General features: G+C 43.6%; 1 protein-coding gene across 1 annotated transcript; it reads right to left on the bottom strand.

The window, feature by feature from the left end:
* Window positions 1-1,250: 1,250 nt before the first annotated feature.
* On the bottom strand, window positions 1,251-14,296 carry WNT8B (Wnt family member 8B). The gene is made up of 6 exons (XM_036438869.2): window positions 14,055-14,296; window positions 5,588-5,621; window positions 4,659-4,797; window positions 3,715-3,840; window positions 2,842-2,984; window positions 1,251-2,635 (listed from the first exon to the last, which is right to left on the bottom strand). Exons 1-6 carry the CDS (start codon window positions 14,120-14,122, stop codon window positions 2,090-2,092), a joined length of 1,056 nt encoding a protein of 351 aa, XP_036294762.2. The 5' UTR covers window positions 14,123-14,296; the 3' UTR covers window positions 1,251-2,089.
* Window positions 14,297-19,095: the final 4,799 nt, after the last annotated feature.

Below are 19,095 nucleotides of genomic sequence, written 5' to 3'. Positions count from 1 at the left end.
GCAGAGGGAAGAAGCAAAGGCGTTTTGCTGATGCAGCTGGGAATGAAGCACTAAGGGAGCCCTGAAGGGAAGTGTGTCCCCTGGAAGGAAGGAAGGAAGGAAGGAAGGAAGGAAGGAAGGAAGGAAGGAAGGAAGGAAGGAAGGGAGCGAGGGAGGGAGGGAGGGAGGGAGGGCCTTTCTTCTCATAAGTGTAGGTAGGACCAGAAGAGGTATAGGAATGAGGCCAGGGCCTTGGGGTCTGATCTGGCCAGTCTCACTAAGGGAGCCCTGAAGGGAAGTGTGTCCCCTGGAAGGAAGGAAGGAAGGAAGGAAGGAAGGAAGGAAGGAAAGGAGGGAGGGAGGGAGGGAGGGAGGGAAGGAGGGAGGGAGGAAGGAAGGAAGGAAGGAAGGAAGGAAGGAAGGAAGGAAGGAAGGAAGGGAGGAAGGAAGGGAGAGCCTCTCTTCTCATAAGTGTAGGTAGGACCAGAAGAGGTATAGGAATGAGGCCAGGGCCTTGGGGTGTGATCTGGCCAGTCGCAGTTTGGAATATGGGAGCCCTCACACTCACCGGTTGGCCCCTAGCCTTGGCCCTGTTACCTACTTGGGGCCACATCGTCTCTCTGCTCTCGCCCGCTCTGGGTTGTCTAGCATCTGATCAGTTCTCCTGAAGAGCAGCCCCTGGCAGGCCTAAAGGAAGAGAGTTGGCCGGGAAGCTCCTGGGCTGCAGAGTGTCTGTCGGGGATTGGCTCTTCCCGTCCCATCGCCCTCTTTCCTAAGCAAGTCCCTGCTGGACTGCTTCTGGGACAAGAACCAGGACACTCAAGCACCCACAGTAGCAAGCTCTCACTCCTAAGTGAACGTATTCGTTGGAGATTTATGTGGCTGATTGACTAATCCCTGCAGATTAGCCTCGGTCAGGCCAGAATGACTATTTAGGCCCTGAGGAAAGTGAGGCTCCACAGAGGATGGTATTCTGGCAAGGTGGGACGAAGGGGAGGGCCCACCACCTTCGTCTATATCCCCAAGAATAAGTTCAGTCCCTGGAAAGGAGGGCAATATCACAGCGACTGCAATACATAAAAAAATCCAAGACACTGAACTTCCTATTAGTACTAATTTCATTGCAGAAAGTTTACTTATTAAAGGAAAGTATTCAAGGCCTTGAATCCTGCCTGTTTGAGAACCAGGTTAGTGAAAAGGAAGGGTCCCAGCTCCTCCTCTCTCATACCTGCCCTCAGGGGTGCACACCTTAATGGGGAACTGCTGTTACTGAGCTCAGAATTGGCTCAGAGGAACAAGGGTCCTGTGGGGAAGGAGAAGAGGTAGAGATGGTTGCTAGGGGGCAGTGGGTTAGGGGCAGGGAGGGTACTTTAAAGGGTAGGAAATGACCGGCCATCTGGCCTTACAGAGTTCCTAGACATTGTGGGAATGTGTCTGGAGCGCCGTGGCGATTTCAGGAAGGTCACTGTCCCCCGGTAAGCCCATTAGACACGGTGTCACAGGGTGAGAAGGCAGCACTCTAGGTTACCCCGCTCCCCATCTTCAACCCTTGCCTCAAGAACTAGTCCTCTCACACGTGCTTTTTTCCTGGGTCAGTTTCCGCACAGTTTCTCTTTAGGGACAAAGGATAGGGAGAAGCCGAGAGAAAGCATTAGAGATTCCCGGGGAGTGGCTCTGCAGGCGGAAAATGCAGCCGTAATAGAGACCTGGCAGCGAAAATGGGGGAAGGGGGGGGTTTGAGCAAAATGGACAAAAGAGAGAAGCCATGGTTCCCCCCACCCCACCCCTGTTGGCCCTGTGTATTTGAGCAGGGGTCTTCCTGTTACCAAGGCTCCATAGGCTGGGTCCAACGTTAGGGCAACTAGGAAGGGGAGGAGGACCACCTATTCTCATCCTCGTCCAAAGAAGATCAATACCTCAAACCTCAGCTCCCGGAGAGCGCCCCGGGCCTGGGGGAACAGGTTGGAAAGTGACATCTCCGGAGACTGCAGCGTCTCTCTCGGGATCCCTGGGCTTGCGAGTGAAGGATCCGCATCTCTAGGTTCCTCTATTACTGGGGTCTCTAAAAGAAGCCGAGGACAGATGGGGAAAGGAGCGGGAGGGGGGACCCTTAGGGTTTTCTCGCGGGTTTGTGCGCAGCGCCCCCCCGCGGCCGCTCGGCGCGGCTGCAGAAGTACTTGGTGACGCGCCGGCGGCACTGCTCGCAGCGCACGGCGCAGCACCAGTGGAACTTGCAGTTGCAGCTGGACACGGTCTCGGCGCGCCGCTCCTCCACCGCCAGCCCGCAGTCCCCGCAGAGCCGGCGGCAGCTGCGGCGCTCCCAGCGGCCGAGGGCCCGCCCGCGCCGCAGGCACTCGCGGCCCTCGGTGCCCAGCAGGCCCAGCGTCTTGTTCTCCAGGCAGTAGTCTGGGGAGTCCTCCAGGTGCACCAGCTCCCGCGTGGAGATGGAGCGAAAGGTGTCGGCGATGGCGCCGCGTCCCGCCGCGCTGTTGCCGGCCCCTTGCAGCAGGTCCACCTTGAGGGCCGCGTGGTACTTCTCCTTCAGGTGCGCGCCCACCTCGCGGAACTCCGGCAGCTGCAGCCAGCAGGTCTGCGTGGTGCAGCTGCCGGACACGCCGTGGCACTTACACGTGCGCTTCATGGTGCCCTTCACCGCCTGGGGGAGAGGGGGGAGCGGGCCCAGGATTTAGCGCGTGGGGAGTCTCTGCCGGGGGCGGGGTGGGGGGGGGGTTGAGAGGCGTCTAGTACCTCCTACGCCTCAGAACCTCGTTTTTCCAAACTTAAATAAAGTGAAGAGTTATCCTCACTTAGGGGTGGTAATGGTTGGAGCCAGCTGCCAACCCCAGGGGCTGCAAGACTCACCTTGCGGCCGGCCTCGTTGTTGTGCAAGTTCATGGCTGCCCGGGCATCCTGTCCTGTCTCCAGGGCATCCACGAACTGCTTGGATATTGCCTCTCCGAAGCCCACGTTGTCACTGCAGCCTCCCCACAGCCAGCCTTGACCTCCTGGAAAAGAGCAGGGGAGAGGGAAGATCGTTGAGCAGCTATTTCTCATTGGGAATCTGAGATGGAGATTAAGGTTGGGTGAGAGTGCCTTGTCTCCAGATTAGTTTCAGCCTAGACTTGTTTTTGCCGCTTTTTGAGCGCCCACGTTCAGCCTATCATCTGCTCAGGACTCCATGACGTAAGTAGTTGCCGAGTGGATTCTCTGCAAAGTGCCTGCGCGCCCATCTTCACACAGTTTCTGGCCTTTTGGGCAGAGTGTGCATGTGCCCGCCACTTCCAGAAAGGGCAAAATGGCTGTTAGAAAGGTGAGGAACGCGCAAGCATTGAGAGGGAGAGAGGAGCAATTGAAATAATACGGAACAACTAAGTTGGAAGTTGAGCCGCAGGGCAGGGAGGGTTGGGACAGTGGAGGAAGAGTGGAAAGGAGACGGAGACAGAATGGAAGGATGTCCCCACTATGTTTGAGAGAGTGACCGATTGACTGCCCGGGGGATGTTGTTCCTTTATCATTGTTTGTTAAATTAAGGAAACTTAGTAGAAGACGGAGAGTCCATGAGGCATTTAACCTGGTTTAACATATTAGGGTTTGGGCTTAAACTGGTTCACCCTGATTTTCCTCAGAGTTAGAAGAATACAATTCCTCTTCACCCCACCCAGCTACCTACCAAGCTTTTCATTCTTTAAGTGGACCCTACTGGCCTGCCCTACCCACCCCAATGTCAGTACTCACCCAGCTGCCCATTGCGGGAGTCGTCACAGCCACAGTTGTCAAAATCCCCCAGGCTGCAGTTTCGAGTCAGAGTGTACATGACGCCAGCAGAACTGATGGCATGAACGAATGCTGTCTCCCGGTTGGCTGGCAGGAACCAGAAATTGGGTGAGTTAGAGGGAGGAGTCGCAATCCAAAGAAATGCCAGCCATGCCACCTCCCTTTAATACAATCATCGTCCTCCTGTCCCAGCTCTACCCTAGTTCCCCACCTTTGTAATGTTCCTTCCTCTCTCCAGGGCCTACTCCAGCCCTAGTCTCAGCCCTTCCCTTCTCCCCTCCCATCTTTTCCAGGCATACACTTTGTGATTAGGTGGCCAGATTTTTGTTGACATCCGTGGTTGTAAAGGATTTCGGTGGGCCAGAGCCTGAGGAAGAGATGAATCTGAAGGCCAGGCTATCAAGAACCCACTCCACTTCCTCCTGGAACATTGAAGTCTAAGAGGCGGGCGCCACCTAGTTCTGAAAGAACCTCTGCCTGCCAGCTCTTTTATTTACTGGCATGGCTACTCTCTCTTCTCCAGGGAAACCTGGTCCCCAAGTCTGTTCCCACTTGTCCTGTACCTCTCTGTCTGCGGAGCCCGCTGCAGGAAGGGGCCGAGGGGAATGAGGGATTATGACCCTACCTTCCTCCTGATGTTATTTATATTGTGAGGGAGCCATTAGCCAATTGACAAGGTCCGTTTGGTGAACAGTGAGCGTTTGGGGGAAGGAAGAGAAAAGCTCTTAGGCAGGAAAAAGGAGCTGGAGGTGGAACAGAGAAGATCCCAGGGAGGGAGATGACCTACGGGTAAAGAGCAGGTGAGGAATTGGGGTATAGAGGAGGCGGGGGCATATCCGGAGAGTGGGGTTCTAACCTGCGGCCAGGGGGTCACGGGAGCCGCTGCCGGCCGAGGCTTTCCTTACCACTGCGCAGGCCGCCATGGCTGGACAGCTGCAGGGCTCTCTCCGGACAGTTCCAGCGGTCCCAGGCAAACTGGTATTTGCATTCTTCGATACCGCTCTGGGCACCAGCTGCCACGCTGCTGGAGTAGATCAAGTAAGCCTTCGGGGACACAGGGTCAGAATTCAGACTTACAGAAGCTGGACTTGGAGACACTTGCCCTAAAACGGCCAAGCCCCTCTCTTCCCGCCCACTCTCCCATCCCTCCAAAATAATGGCAGAGTGAGCATTTTAAATGTGCTGTCCCATTTAACATCACCAATAACCTTGTCAAATAGGGACCATTTTCTAGATTAGGAATCTGAGGCCCAGAGAGGTGAAGTAAAGCAGTTTGCCCAACAGCTAGCAAGTTTCAGAAGTAGGAATAAAATTCATTTTACAGACACTAGCCCTGACTTTATTCACTGTACTATTCTGCCTCTCCAGAAGGATCCCAAATCACACAATTCACGAATTTTCGCTTGTTCTCATCCCATCTTATAAAACAATATTTTGGAACTGGAAATGTCCTTAGAGATACTGCAGTATAACAGAAACATTGTACAAACTGCATTCTCCACTGCCTGAGAAGGTTGAGAAGGTTGTGTGGCTGCAGCCTGACATTGTGAAGGGCTGTCGGCTTTTCTGGCTTTAGAAATTCTGCTGTACATTTAGAATCCATACTCGTGAGTCTTGCCTTGCCTCTGACACTAGATGCTATGCGGTTTGGGTTGTCACTAATCCCCTTTGTGGCAACGGCACACTAAAAAGTGTGGATATAATGAAAAGAAATTACGTGTATAGTCTTCAGTTAAGGAGCTAGGATTAGTGACATAATCCTAGCTATTCCTAGATAAATTCCTAATAAATCAAAGGAATATTCCTAAACAAATCAAAGGAATATTTTTCTTACCTTTGGACCAGTCATCAGAAAATTGTTCACTGACCTGGAAGAGAACAAGACCACAGAGTGTAATGGAGATGCACCAACTCATTGCTGCTGCCAAGAGCTGTAAGGATCACTTTAGGAAATATGTCTGATGGGAAGAAAGGGAAAATGGCTTGCGAAGGAAAGATTATGCATCAGGAGTCTACTAAAGACAACTTATTTAGTAAAAAAAACAACATGTATTATGCTTCTTTCCAAATACCAAAAGTGCTGGGAGTAACGTTTGATCATTATTTTGCCATGAGCAGGAATAGAGCTAGCATTAACTCATTACTGTGTAACAGATGCTCTACTCTCAGTATTTTACATGTTGATTTTGTTAAGTCCTTACTATTGTAGGCATTATTACCCCAATTTTACAACTTGGGAATCTGGGACTCAAAAAAGTACTCAAGGTCACCCAGATAATAAATGACTAAGTCAGGATTTGAATCCAGGACCATCGGGATCCCGAGGAGGATAGTTCTCTCATCAGAAAGATGTAAATAGTGGGATATCTTTCTAGGGATTGAACTTATAATTAAAGTCCAAAAATAAATAATCTGGTTCTAGAAAATAGCTAGGCTGTTCCTTTCAAAACTAAAAATAGACTTGTCATATGACTTAGCAGTTCCACTCTTAGGCATTTATCCTTGAGAAATGAGGACTTATTTTTACTCTGGATCTTATGCTTGGGTGCTCATAGCACTTTATTCATAATAACCCAAACTAGGAAGGTGTTTAAATGTTTTTCAAATAGTGAGTGGTTATAATAACTGTGGTACAAGGCCTGGCTGTGTGGCTCAGTTGGTTGGTGCTCAGAGCATCATCCATGCACCAAAAGGTGGTTGATTTGATTCTCCAGTCAGGGCACATGCCCAGATTGTGAGCTCCATCCATAGTAGGGGACATGCAGGAGGCAGTATGTATCCTGTTGAGATTGGCTTTGATCAGTCAGTATAATTTCCTTGAGAGTCATTCAAGTTGTCGAATGTATCAGTTGTTTATTCCTTTTCATTCCTGAGTAGTAATCCATTGTATGGATATACCACCGTGATTTTAATACTTTTATTGATTTTCTTTTAGAGAGAGGAGGGGAGAGAGGGGGGAGGTGAACATTAATGAGATAAACGAAACATTGATCAGCTGCCTCCTAGTTTGCCAGGTGTGCCTGGGTATGTTTAAATACCAGTGGTTGGTGTAGCTTAAATTCCAGTTAGGATTCCCTTTTTCTCTTCCATGCACATATTTTTTTAAAAGCAAAGATTCTGCATATGAATATCCAGAATTTGGTATTTTCCTCTCAACACCCAGGACTTTCATCCAGTGCCTGCTGACCCCCTCCCCCCACTTTGTCCTCCCTCTCTCCACTTTCCTCACAAGTCTTTGAATAATAGGTTTGGCTTTTCTCTACCCTTTAATCTCATTTCTTGAGGTCCATAAAAAGTCTTGGGGTCATGAAGCTCTAGTTGGCCTACTTCAGGAGAGACCGTGTAATTATAATTTGGGGTGATGGCCCAGAGGAAAGGAGAAGTGGTAGTGAATGAAAGTAGATGGACATTTCCCTCTCTCTCTCTCTCTCTCTCTCTCTCTCTCTCTCTCTCTCTCTCTCTCTCTCTCTCTCTCTCTCTCTTTCTCTCTCGATGTAGCAGAGAGAGAGACAGGGAGAAGAGGGGGGGAGTAGGGAGAAGAGAGATTAAGGAGAGCGACCAGAGTAGGGAGCTGCCTGAAGCTGTAGCCAGAAGGTGTTCCAGTGGAGCAAGTTTTTCTTAGAATGAATGTCTGACAGCCAGCTTTTTAGCTCATTGAACGCACAAGATGCCTTGGGCCTGGGACAGCCCAAACATAGCTTTCTGAGCAAGCTTCCTTGTGATTCCCTCTATCTGCTATAGCATATGACCTACAGAACACACATGCACACACACAAATACACACACACACACACACACACACACCAATATGTACACACACACCAAATCACAGAGAAGGCAGGCATTACTAAGTAAGCGTTGTGAAATAATATCCTATGGCAATACTCAAGGATATTTAAGCTAGTTATAATTCACCGTATAATTAGAGTTAAGTTTAAAAATGTTTTTCAAGGGTGAACAACAGCGTGACTAATTCTTCTCCGTTGTAAAGTATAAGTAATTGAAATCGGGCGCTTTCCTATTTAGCTAGGGGAAGGATTAGGAAGTAGAAGCCACAAGATAATCTGAAGTCTTGTAGGGAAGAGAAGGGTTCGGAATTTCAAAGACAAATTTCTTCCTACTTAAAAATTTGTCCAGAGGGAACAAAGGTAATATTATAGGGAAGCTCTATTTCAGTAGAGCAACAGAACAGAAGCCAGATTACAATGCCCAAACAGTTATGAACCTAAAAGCAACTAATACAGACTCATTGAAGGAGTATGGATGGCATTGAAAGGAAAGAGAAATGCAGTGGAGATTCAGGCCAAGTAGAAGTATTTTTCCAGAAGAGTATAAAAGGAAAATGAAGAAATATACAGGTTTAGGTCATACCCCCATAGCTATTTCACTTATTTAAACTCCATCTGTTTCTTCAAAGGGAATTCAGCCCTATAAATAATTCTCAACATTTGTTTTATAAGTGTGAATTTTCTAAGTTACAAGGCAGTGCCCTCAAACTTATTTTTTAAAAGTCCTATAAACTAGTTAAGAAAAGTTAAACAGATGTGTCAGATTTGGTAGTTGTCTTATGTTAAATTTTATTTTCACATCCTACATTATCTCAAATCCAGTCCTTGACAAATAATTACTGGCAAAGACCACATAATAGCCCTCAGGACAACTGTGTTCCATGGGTTCCTGCCAAAGAACCTCAGGCAGATTCTTTCTCAGGCAAATCACAAATTTTCAAGGAGTAATCTTATTCCCTGAAAGGCAAATGCTATTTGTATTCCGGGATATTTTATAGGGAGATAGGCTGTCTTCCCTTGTCCTCATTTCCTTCCTCCTTTATGTATTGTAGCAACCTCTGCTGAGAAACACTGAGCAACAAAAAAGCACTTCAGTGTTTAGCATTTAAATGAGGACTCGAACTGGGAATAAGCTGTGCTCATTCTCTGTCCCGAGGTCTCTCAGTGAAAGCTGCTAAGGAACAGCTCAGAGCCACGGTTCCCAGAAAGCCTGGGATTGCAGGAACCCTGTCCAGGACCATTATGGAGGCAGAGCCTCTGGTTTTGTTTTCTGACCTTGTTACCTCGGTCCCTGTAGTGGAGACTTGAGAAAATATTCACGTTCTCAATTGCACTGGTGGATGCAATGCCAGTTTATGTCAGGAACAAGAAGGTAGGTATGCGTGACTTGCCCTAGAAAATGGCCAGGGAACAGTTCAAGGTAGGAAAACTGGCAGGCTTTGGCATTTTGGTAGCATTTTCACTACTTAATGGAACTAAATCCATGGATGGTGAAAATGTCCTCACCTCAATCTGAGTAGCCACAGCTCCAAGAAAAACAAACTCAGATTCTCCTGTTACTAACTTGTGTTCTTGATTTTTCACCCCAGTGGGGGTCATATCTGTATGATGTTCCCCAAGGTCTCTAATTACTGGCGCTAGATCTCTTGAACATGGGATAGGGGGTTCCTTTTCCTGTCCCTCTTCTTATTGTTTTGAGCCACAACAGTATTTGGAAGATTTACACTAAGAAGTTGAAAACGCTACAGAAAGTATACATGAAGCAAAGTTAGCCAAGGGTTGATAACTGTTGAAGCTGAGTTATTGGGGATTGTTAGAGGTACTGTTCTAAGTTTGTTTGTTTTTTTAAAGAAAATTTCAATAATATAAATGAAACAACAGAATACTCCTGAAGCAATAATCTATGCAATATGAGCTCCACCAGACACCTTGGATTAATATGAAGAAATGCCAGACAATATAATATGGCCCATCTATTGGTTTACTATTTATTATCCTGGATATTGGTCTGGAATGGAAACTTGAGAGTTTGATATGGTGAACCTGAAGAGCCTGAGTAAATGAAAAGGAGAGTAGCAAAAGAGAGTTACAGTTTTTAATTAAAATATTTATTTAAAAATATAACTGCTATCTCTACCTAGTTGCATATATGGGAGAATTACAGTCTTGAATGAAGGAGAATTCATCCTTATTCAGGATGGTTTAAGGTTGGCCTGGAAAACACAAGAATTTAATCTATGGAGCTGCATAAAAATACTGAACTATTGGCCTACTTACAGGGTCTCCTGAGACTACTGATGCACAGCCTCAGTCTGTGCTGCTGCCGGGGCATGCTGACGTTGGGAAAACAACCCATTAAGAAAAGTGAATTTGGACTGGAAAATAACAGTGAATTTAAATAATCCCATATGGTCTGATTTCTCTTGGTCTGGAGAAAACTCTGACCTAAGAAGGATAATAGAGAGATGATATGATCAATAACAAGGACCTACAATAAAGATTGAGAAAAGCAAACCATACAAATTTGGCTTATAATGAGACAAGAGAGTCTGTCCAGAGTGGATGGTAGTTCGTTGTTTTTTTAAGAGACCCTCAGAGTGTAGGTACATTTCAGATGGGAGGCAAGGGGGTTTGGGGGGACTGTTATTTCCAGAACCAAGCTCAGAGTTTTCCCCCAACTGTTAACCCAGTCTGATCTTTTACCCGGGAAGAACAATTTGCTTTCTGGGGAAATAAAAGAGAGTTTACCCTAAATAAAATTGTACTGACCTCTCTTTCTAAGCCCTCTGAGTTCTCCTCTCCCTCTAATAGAAATAGAAAGGATAAATGGAGCCCAGGAAAGGGGATTTTATTAACAGTTCCAAGAGAGACTAGCATTACCCAATACAGTGCAGCACTAACCAACTGTCCCAGCTGGTAAAAGTGGGGGGAAGGAGAGGAGTGGGGAGTAAACTCCTTCATGGAAGAGAGAGGGTTGGTTTGGAATTCCTTTTCTTCTGATTATGTATATTCCATTTACCTCTATATAATGTCACAAAAAGGAGATCCTTCTTTGTATCATATTATCACACACACACACACACACACACACACACAGATAATAATAATAAATAAAGATGCACTGTAGAGCATCCTCCTCATCACTTATGCAAACTGGTTTCATAAGAAACGCTTTAACAAAGTGTCTCTTCTCAGGACCACATAGCCTTTATAAAGAGTAATAATAACAATTATAATAGTTTGTTATTATTATTATTTATAGCAGGAGAAATAGAAACTCGGAAAGGAAAAACTCAGGTCTCAAGCTGCTGAGGAAATCAATGACAAAACTGGGGACTGAGCTTCCCTGATCATGTCTCAGAACCTCCTACACCACAGCTACCAGCCTAACCCTGCTCAGAATTACCCCCACGACCCCCACCTTTTGTAGTGGACTATGAACTTCTCTTTATTGATTGGGAAAGCTATTCGGCATGTGAATCTTCTATTGGCATATTATTTTCCATATTCCAAAGCAGTTTCTCACACCTGACTGTATTCCCCTAACTTTCCTTTCTAGTGTGACAAAGCTTAGTGGGTCCTCACTTGATTGTCCGTGTTCTTTTTGTATCTGTTAGAGGGGAAATTTGACAAAAATGTAATAGGACAACACATTACCATGAATTCAATGATTTTAAATGAGCTGTGTATTTTACTGGTCATAATATATATTTGAAAAAGTGTTGCACATAAAATGCAGATAATAGCTAATGATGATGCTTCATGAAAATATGGATTCAAAGATACCCCCACCACCACCACCACCACCACACTTAATAACTGAAGACTTTGCTAATCAGGAGTTTTGCATGTTGTCATCAGTTAAAATTTCAAGAGCCATAGACAGGTTACTCTAAAAACATAAATGTAGAGAAACAAGGGATGATGTATTTCAAAAAGTGCTTTAAAACACAAGATTTCAGAGAATCTTGCTCTTCTGCAGAAAAGAAACTGATTAAATCCTCTGGAAAAAGCTAAGGGTAGTGATCTCTGTTGAAAAATTTGACCAGAGACATAGTTAACCTCTGTGTCCCAGTGCATCTTTCTGATTTGGTTATTGCGTTGAGAGGGGAGAGAGAGAGAGAGAGAGAGAGAGAGAGAGAGAGAGAGAGAGAGAGAGAGAGAGAGAGAGAGAGAGAGAGAGAGAGAATGAGAGAGATTATGAACTGGAAAGACCCAGTATCATTATGAGACATCATTTGGAGTCAAGTTAAGGAAAAACATGTTCTAGGTTGATTTATTCCAATGAGTAAATGTATTGGAAGTGGACAGTAACATTAATTCATCTCTGGCCACCATTATAAGCATCACAATTTGCTTAGCTGTATTATGCTTTCCCTTACTAATTTCTTTTTTTATTTCCTTGTTTCTTTAATTCTTTCATATTTTTTTAGCCATTAATAATTAAGAAAAAACAAATTAAAAACTATTTTTTCTTAACTCACTAAAGGATAATTCTTTCCAAAAGGTCCAGACAAGAGAAAACTATGGAGAATGCTCTTTCCCCCAATTATGTCGCACTGAGACACCTAGTAAAACTGCACATTGTAGGCACATGTCATTTTTATTCTTTCCCTTTCAAGCCTAGGAATTTCTGTTGATCAACTCTTTTAGGCAGTAATTTCAGGCCAGCCTACAATTGAACAGCCAAGCAGAAATTGTGATTCTCTATTTGTTAAATGCTTTTGAGGTCCCCACATAAAAGGTTGATAATGAAGTACTAAGAGAAACATCTGAAAGGCTGCGGTTGGTCAAATTTCTCTGCATGGCACAAAGGGAAAGATGACCTTATACAAAACCCTGATAGTCCCATTATAAGAATAATCGAGGTTGGATGTTAAATTTAAAAAAATCACATTTCAAATGCTACCAAAACCAGACTCAGCAAAGTATAAATATTCAAAATGAGGCTTCTGGGATGCAATTAAAAAAGTGACTTGCATTATCAAGATTTGTATATTTTCTCCTCAAAGTCAAGGAAAGTGAGAAGAGGTTCTTAAACCCTGTTTTTAAATAAGAATTTTCTTTCACATCTCTTTTTTTCTTCTTTCTTTTTGAATCCAGACACTTGAATTTGGACAGACGAGCAACCCAGCCACCTTTCAGTGTGGCAGTGTCAATATCGGAATGAAGTGAACATGACCCCCTCCAGCTGGGAAGGAACACACAGTAAAGGTATTTCTTATAGAACAATTCTTCACCCTGCCCTGGTGACTGGGGGAAGGAATCTCGTGTTTCTCTTTTGCTGATACTGAATCAGCTGAAGAATACCATGAACATCAGTAGAAATCCTCTGAACTAGTCTCCTCTCCCTTTTGTCTTTTTGTTTTCATGACAGGGAGAGAAGGAAGATTTTTTTTTTTTGGACATGAAATATTTAATTAAAATACCAATTAAAAATGGACCAATTACTTGGCGGTTCAGTTTATAATCAGAAATGTTGCAAATTATTGCATTAACCGGCAAATTGTATTACTTTGGCGTACTTGTTATCAGCTCTTTAATAGTGATGGCTATACTCATTTATGATAAGAATACACTCTCAATTAGCACGGGAAGCTGATTTCAGCAAAGAAACCCCCGTTCTTGCTTCCTCGACAGTTTATGTAGCAATTGGATGTGTAACTTAGTTAAATAGATGGTCGAAATGAGAACTGATGGAGAGAGACTGAGCTCACATCTTAATTGAGGAGGAACTCCAAACACCCTAGCAACATGCATTTCCTAGATCTTACAGTCTGCATGTTATTTTGTGCTTGCTTATTAACTTTTCCACGTATAGATATGTGACATATTTTCCAAGAGCTAAATGCAAATGATGATCATATCATCTATCATTTGTGCGGTGGTTTATAGTTTACAAAACGCTGTCACACACATGCTGTCTTATTTTCTGAGCAAGTTAGAAATATTTGTAAATGGGATCAATTAAACAAACTTGTAGAAAAGTTTAGATTCCTAAAATATTTAATGTCAAACATGTTGGTTAACCCAGTACCAACTCGGTAGTTAATTTTTATCTCTAGGAAGTGATGAGCTATTACTTAGAATATTCCGAAAACATTCAAGTCAGACAGTGCAAAATAAGATCTCATTGAATTTCTGTCTTCACCTCAAAGATCCGATTCTGCATACAGTAGACCTTGCTTTGAACCACTTTCCTCTTCTCCACAATGCCGAAATCAGGATTTGATTAAAAAAAAAGGGGGAGGGGGGAGGGCTACTGTCTTTCCCAAAAAACATGTAGAATATTTGTGGTACAGCAATTTAGAAAAATAGGAACCCCCATCTCTTAATTCTTTTATTGGTAGGGGTCTAAGGATTTACTGAAATCCCAGATTTGGAAGAGCCCCGCTTTCTGGAACACTTTTTCCTAGGAGAGATCCCAATGCGTCCTACATTCCTGGAAATGAAAATGAGCTCTCTCCCATATACGAAATGCATTTACCTAATCCCAAGTTCCAGGTTACTTACCAGGTATGGCTGAGTTGGAGGACACAGGTGAAAAGAAAGATGCGCACAGAAGGCTTCATACGTAACATAATCCTCTGGAGTGACAGAGATAGAAAATTCTAAACACTGGGGAAGCAGAGTGCTAAGATGGGAAGTATTCTCCTCCTGGTAGTGGGATGGAATTCTCCTCGAACCCCAACTTCCTTGGTGTGTAAGCGATCCCAAACAGAGTTAAGGGGAGGTGAAATGGAGCTGCCAAACCTCCAAAGAAGAGATTATCTACTTAATTAAAGTTTTTTTCCCCCCCTCTAAGTCCTTCAGCCAATCAGAACTCAAGTGCCAGAGAAAGATTGAGTCGATCAAAGGAACACTCCAGGATCCTCCCAGACAAATGCAGAAGAAGGGGACGAGGAAAAGGGGACAAAGAGAGGAACACGGAGAAAAAGCACAAAGAAAGAGGGGTGAGGGGAGGAAAGAGACATAGCAAATCCCCTCCACACAATCACTGCGTGGAGTCTCTCTCCTCCCTCTTGTCAGTGCCCTCCCACCCCACCTCAGCCTCCCCCACCACGCACACTCCTGTGCAGACTCAGGCACAGAGAGGAGAGCCTGGTCCCCAAGGGGATTTACTAGGTACTGTGCTTTCCCGGTTGTCCTTTGTAGGGCTTTGAGACATCATTTGCATTTAGGATAGCCCTCTTCAGAGGAAAAGGTACTAGTGCGCCTTAGCCTTCTGATTTGAGGATATGGGAATGGGACCCAACCATCTAGGGCTATTCACCTAAATATTTGACCGGGTAACTTTGTTACCCACTTGGTTTCTTCCTTTCAACTTTACCATCAGACACTTACTTGTTGAACACCTGTTCCATCCTCAGCCCTACCCTGGGCATTGTGGACATTTTTAAAAAGCCTAAAACATGATTTCTGCCCTGAAGACATATATAAGCTAGTGAGGTGATAATGTACGGATGCAATTTAATAAGGTATTACATTACTGCAAACTGACTGTAAAGCATATAGGCTGAAGGTTTTCTGAAGAAGACAGAATTTGAAATTCAAAGAAGGGATGAGATTTCGATAGACAGCCATATTCCTGTCCTCTTAAACGCAGGTGGTGAAGCCAGTGGGGGTCCAAGCTCACACATCTCTGAGTTGCTGTCCCTTCTGAACCAGTAGAGAGGATGGGCCACCTCAGTCCCAGGGCAGGGTCCACAGAGGGCCCCCGGCTTACTTCCACTCAGCGACATTTCCTACTTTAGCATCCACATTGCCTTTCCTCTGGGCTCCCCAGAGACAATGGTCTGTCTCTGTATTTCCCACTTTATCCTTATTTTTCTTGCTTCACAAACTGAACTGGAAAATAAAGAATGATTATATTAATTAATTATCTAGATTATTTAGGACAGATGATTTAGGGGTATTTACCTAAATATTTGACCAGGTAACTTTGTTACTGACTTGGAATCTTCTAGACCAAACTTTATTTTGGATTCTTTTTGTTGTTGTTTTGTTTTAAATATATTTTTATTGATTTCAGAGAGGAAGGGAGAGAAAGACAGAAATATCAATGATGAGAGAGAATCACTGGTTGGCTGCCTCCTGCATGCCCCCCACTGGGGATTGAGCCTGCAGCCCAGGCTCTGACCGGGAATTGCACTGTGATCTTCTGGTTCATAGGTCGAAGCTCAATCACTGAGCCACTCTGACAGGACTATTCTGGATTCTTTATTGCAAGGTAAGCTTGGGCAGTTTTGACTCCCACACAAACAACTTTAGGTCCTTCTCCCTCCCCCCACCCCAACTTTACTGAGGTATAATTGACAACTAAAAATTGTATATACTTAAGGTGTATAACTTGGAAGTTTATCTAATGTTCTTAAGCTTCCATCTTTTCTAAAATCTACCTCTGCAGTTGCCTCTCGGTTTCCTCAAATCAAGGGTTCCACGTAAAAGGAACGACTTTGCATTATTCCTCTAAAAGTGAATTATATTATCGATACATTATTTATTAACTTTTAATATTTCTGTATTTAAAAAGAAGATGTTCTTAGATCTCATGGAGTTTTGTACACAACAACTGATATATTGAAACATTTATAAGCAAGTTTCTTTCTACTCTAGTTTATCTTCTGAAGATGTTCACTTGGTATTATTATGTGAGACCTAAAAATGTGGAAATTAAGGCTCAGGGCAAAATAGCAAGTACTGAATATTCTAAGTAATACTACTCTTATCTCCTCTGCTATTTTGTTTATTCCTTATTTAAAAATTTGATGGTGGTATATTAACTTTTTCCTGAGAAAACAAGGAAATGTTCATTTGTCCGTGTATTTAACTGGCAAAAACGTAATGGCCTCTGATGTGTCAGACCCTGTGTAGGATCCTGAATTACGGGGATAGAGGAGGCTGTCACCACATTTATCGTCTTTTGGAAGACACAAACTAGTAAATGCTCAAAAATGCTAAGAGAGAGAAATGCCAGAAGCACTATGAAAGCAGAAAGGCCATATACCTAAAGGAACAAAAGTCCCTTCTGCTCTCCACACCTCCTACAAGTATCAGTGTGCTTTCTTCTTTACTTCTCTAGTTATAGGACTTCCATTCAGCCAGCTTTCCAGCGGTTCTGGATGTTGGTGGTTCTGTGTTTTAGTTGTAATTTTGATGTAGTTGTGGGAGGCAGTGAGTACAGGCATTTACCTATGCCGCCATCTTGGATCCCCTAAGATGATGTTTCGTGATGTTTCTATCTCTTTCTTCCTCTCCCTTCATCTCTCTAAAAAAAAATTTTTTATATATATAATCAGCTTTACTGATTATAAGAAAAAGGGCAGGCCCTAACTGGTTTGGCTCAGTGGATAGAGTGTCAGCTTGCGGACTCAAGGGTTCCAGGTTTGATTCCGGTCAAGGGCATGTACCTTGGTTGCAGGCACATCCCCAGTAGGGAGTATGCAGGAGGCAGCTGATCGATGTTTCTCTCTCATCTATGTTTCTAACTCTTCCTCTTCCTTCCTCTCTATAAAAAATCAATAAAATATATTTTTTTTAAAAGAAAAGAAAAAGGGCAGGTTTAAATAATGAGATACCACGTTTATTCATTAAATGGGCAAAGGTGTAAAATAATGAGATCCAATATTAATAAATGTGTTGTTTTGTCAAATGGTCATTTTATATATGCTGGTAGGAATGCAAAATAACTCAACCTTTGGGGAGCAATTTGATAACATGAATTTAAAACTTTAATCATATTAATAATATATTTTGACCCAATAACTCCACCTTTAGGAATTTATCCTAAGGAATTAATCAGATAATGTTTATTAGAATGTATATACAAGGATATTCATTAAATTGGTATAAATAATAGCATTAGTAGAACACTTGGACTTTTATGGACTATCTTACCTCCAATGGGAACCTTCCAGCAGATTTTGACCCAAAGAGCAGCATTCCATCCTACTGAGCCCTAGGAATTTGGATGAGAGGCATGAGAGAGAAAATAGTATCTCTGACAAGTTAAGCTTCTTAGTGTATACTGAATATTCCTCCCCCCCAAACAAACAAACAAACAAACAAAAAACAACAGAGATAGCATGGGATAGCACAATGCTTTCTAAAATAAATGATTTAGAGAACCTAGAAGTTCTATAAAGTGGGTGGAAGGGGCAAAAGTCTTTGTACAACCACAAAGGACTACATCACTTTAAAAAAATGATACGTGGCTGTTTAATGTTGATGAATGTCTTGTGGCTATGATCCTCTTTCATGGTAATTCTCTACTCAGAATTCTCTCTTTGTAGAGAAAGTCTAGACAAGAAGTAAATCGTATCCCAGGGGTTTGGTTTAACCCTCTCCATTTTACTTTACTCTTTCATTTCCATTGGTTTTCCAAGGATGCTTAAGAGTGGAAGAAATGTGCCAAGGCTGAGAAAGAGAAATTGATATAGAAAACTAATGTGTACTCGTTTCCCTAGGCTGCTATAACAAAGTACCATAAACTGGGAGGCTTACAACAGAAATGTATTCTCTCACAGTTCAGGAAACAGAAGTCCAAAATGAAGGTGTCAGCTGGATTGGTTTCTTGTTGGGGGTTCATAGGGAGAATCTGTTCCAAGCCTTTTGGTTTGTTTCTGGGGATATCAGAAATCCCTGGCCTTCCTTAACTTGTAGACACATCACTCCTGTCTCTGCTCTGTGCTCCATGGTGCACTCCCTCTGTGTGTGTGTGTCTTCTCTTCTTTTAACGACGCCAATCACATTGGGTTAAGAGCCCACCCTACTCCAGTATGTCTTCATCTTAACTAGTTACATTTGCAGTAACCCTATTTCCAAATAAGGTCGCATTTTAAGGTACAGGGGGTTAGGATTTTAACATACGTATCTTTTTGGAGTCACAATAGAACCGATAACGCATGGTATATATAGCTTTAAACACGTAACTCCAACAAATCTTGTACTCTTATTCAGATGTTGTATAATCTCAGATTTTAACACTTTTTAAAATATTTTAAAACATCAATGATGAGGGAAAGTCATTGATCTGCTACCTCTTTTATGCCCCACACTGGGGATTGAGCCCACAACCCAGGCATATAGCCTGACCAAGGAATTGAACCATAGGTCAACACTCAACCACTAAGCAACACTGGCCGGGCAGATTTTAACACTTTAAAAAATATATATATATCTTATTAATTTTTCACAGAGAGTAAGAGAGAGGGATAGAGAGTCAGAAACATTGATGAGAGAGAATCATCGATCAGATGCCTCTTATACACCCCCCTACTAGGGATGTGCCCGCCACCAAGGTCCCGCCACCAAGGTACATGCCCTCAACCGGAATCGAACCCGGGACCTTTCAGTCCGCAGGACAACGCTCTATCCACTGAGCCAAACCAGTCCCGGCAGATTTTAACACTTTTGATCCTTTCATTTCAGTGATCAAATCCCACACATCAGCTGTTGAAAAAAGTTATATGATTCTAGAGCCTACATTTTTATACTGGATGCTTTCACATTGAGCCATTTGATTTATTTTGTAGGTGGAATCATTGAAGGTCTT

The sequence above is a fragment of the Pipistrellus kuhlii genome, unplaced genomic scaffold (genome assembly GCF_014108245.1).
Source record: "Pipistrellus kuhlii isolate mPipKuh1 unplaced genomic scaffold, mPipKuh1.p scaffold_m20_p_15, whole genome shotgun sequence".
NCBI lineage: Eukaryota > Metazoa > Chordata > Mammalia > Chiroptera > Vespertilionidae > Pipistrellus > Pipistrellus kuhlii.
The sequence above is the reverse complement of the archived record's forward strand: the minus strand, read 5'-3'. Positions and strand labels throughout refer to the sequence as shown.

What these genes read in the sequence shown, in the direction of transcription:
- WNT8B (XM_036438869.2), bottom strand. Translation starts at nt 14,122, where the DNA reads ATGTTACGTATGAAGCCTTCTGTGCGCATCTTTCTTTTCACCTGTGTC. An exon ending in CTCCCGCAATGGGCAGCTGG is followed by an intron (nt 2,985 to 3,714) that starts GTGAGTACTGAC and finishes GCTCTTTTCCAG; the next exon opens with GAGGTCAAGGCTGGCTGTGG. An exon ending in ACAACGAGGCCGGCCGCAAG is followed by an intron (nt 2,636 to 2,841) that starts GTGAGTCTTGCA and finishes CCTCTCCCCCAG; the next exon opens with GCGGTGAAGGGCACCATGAA.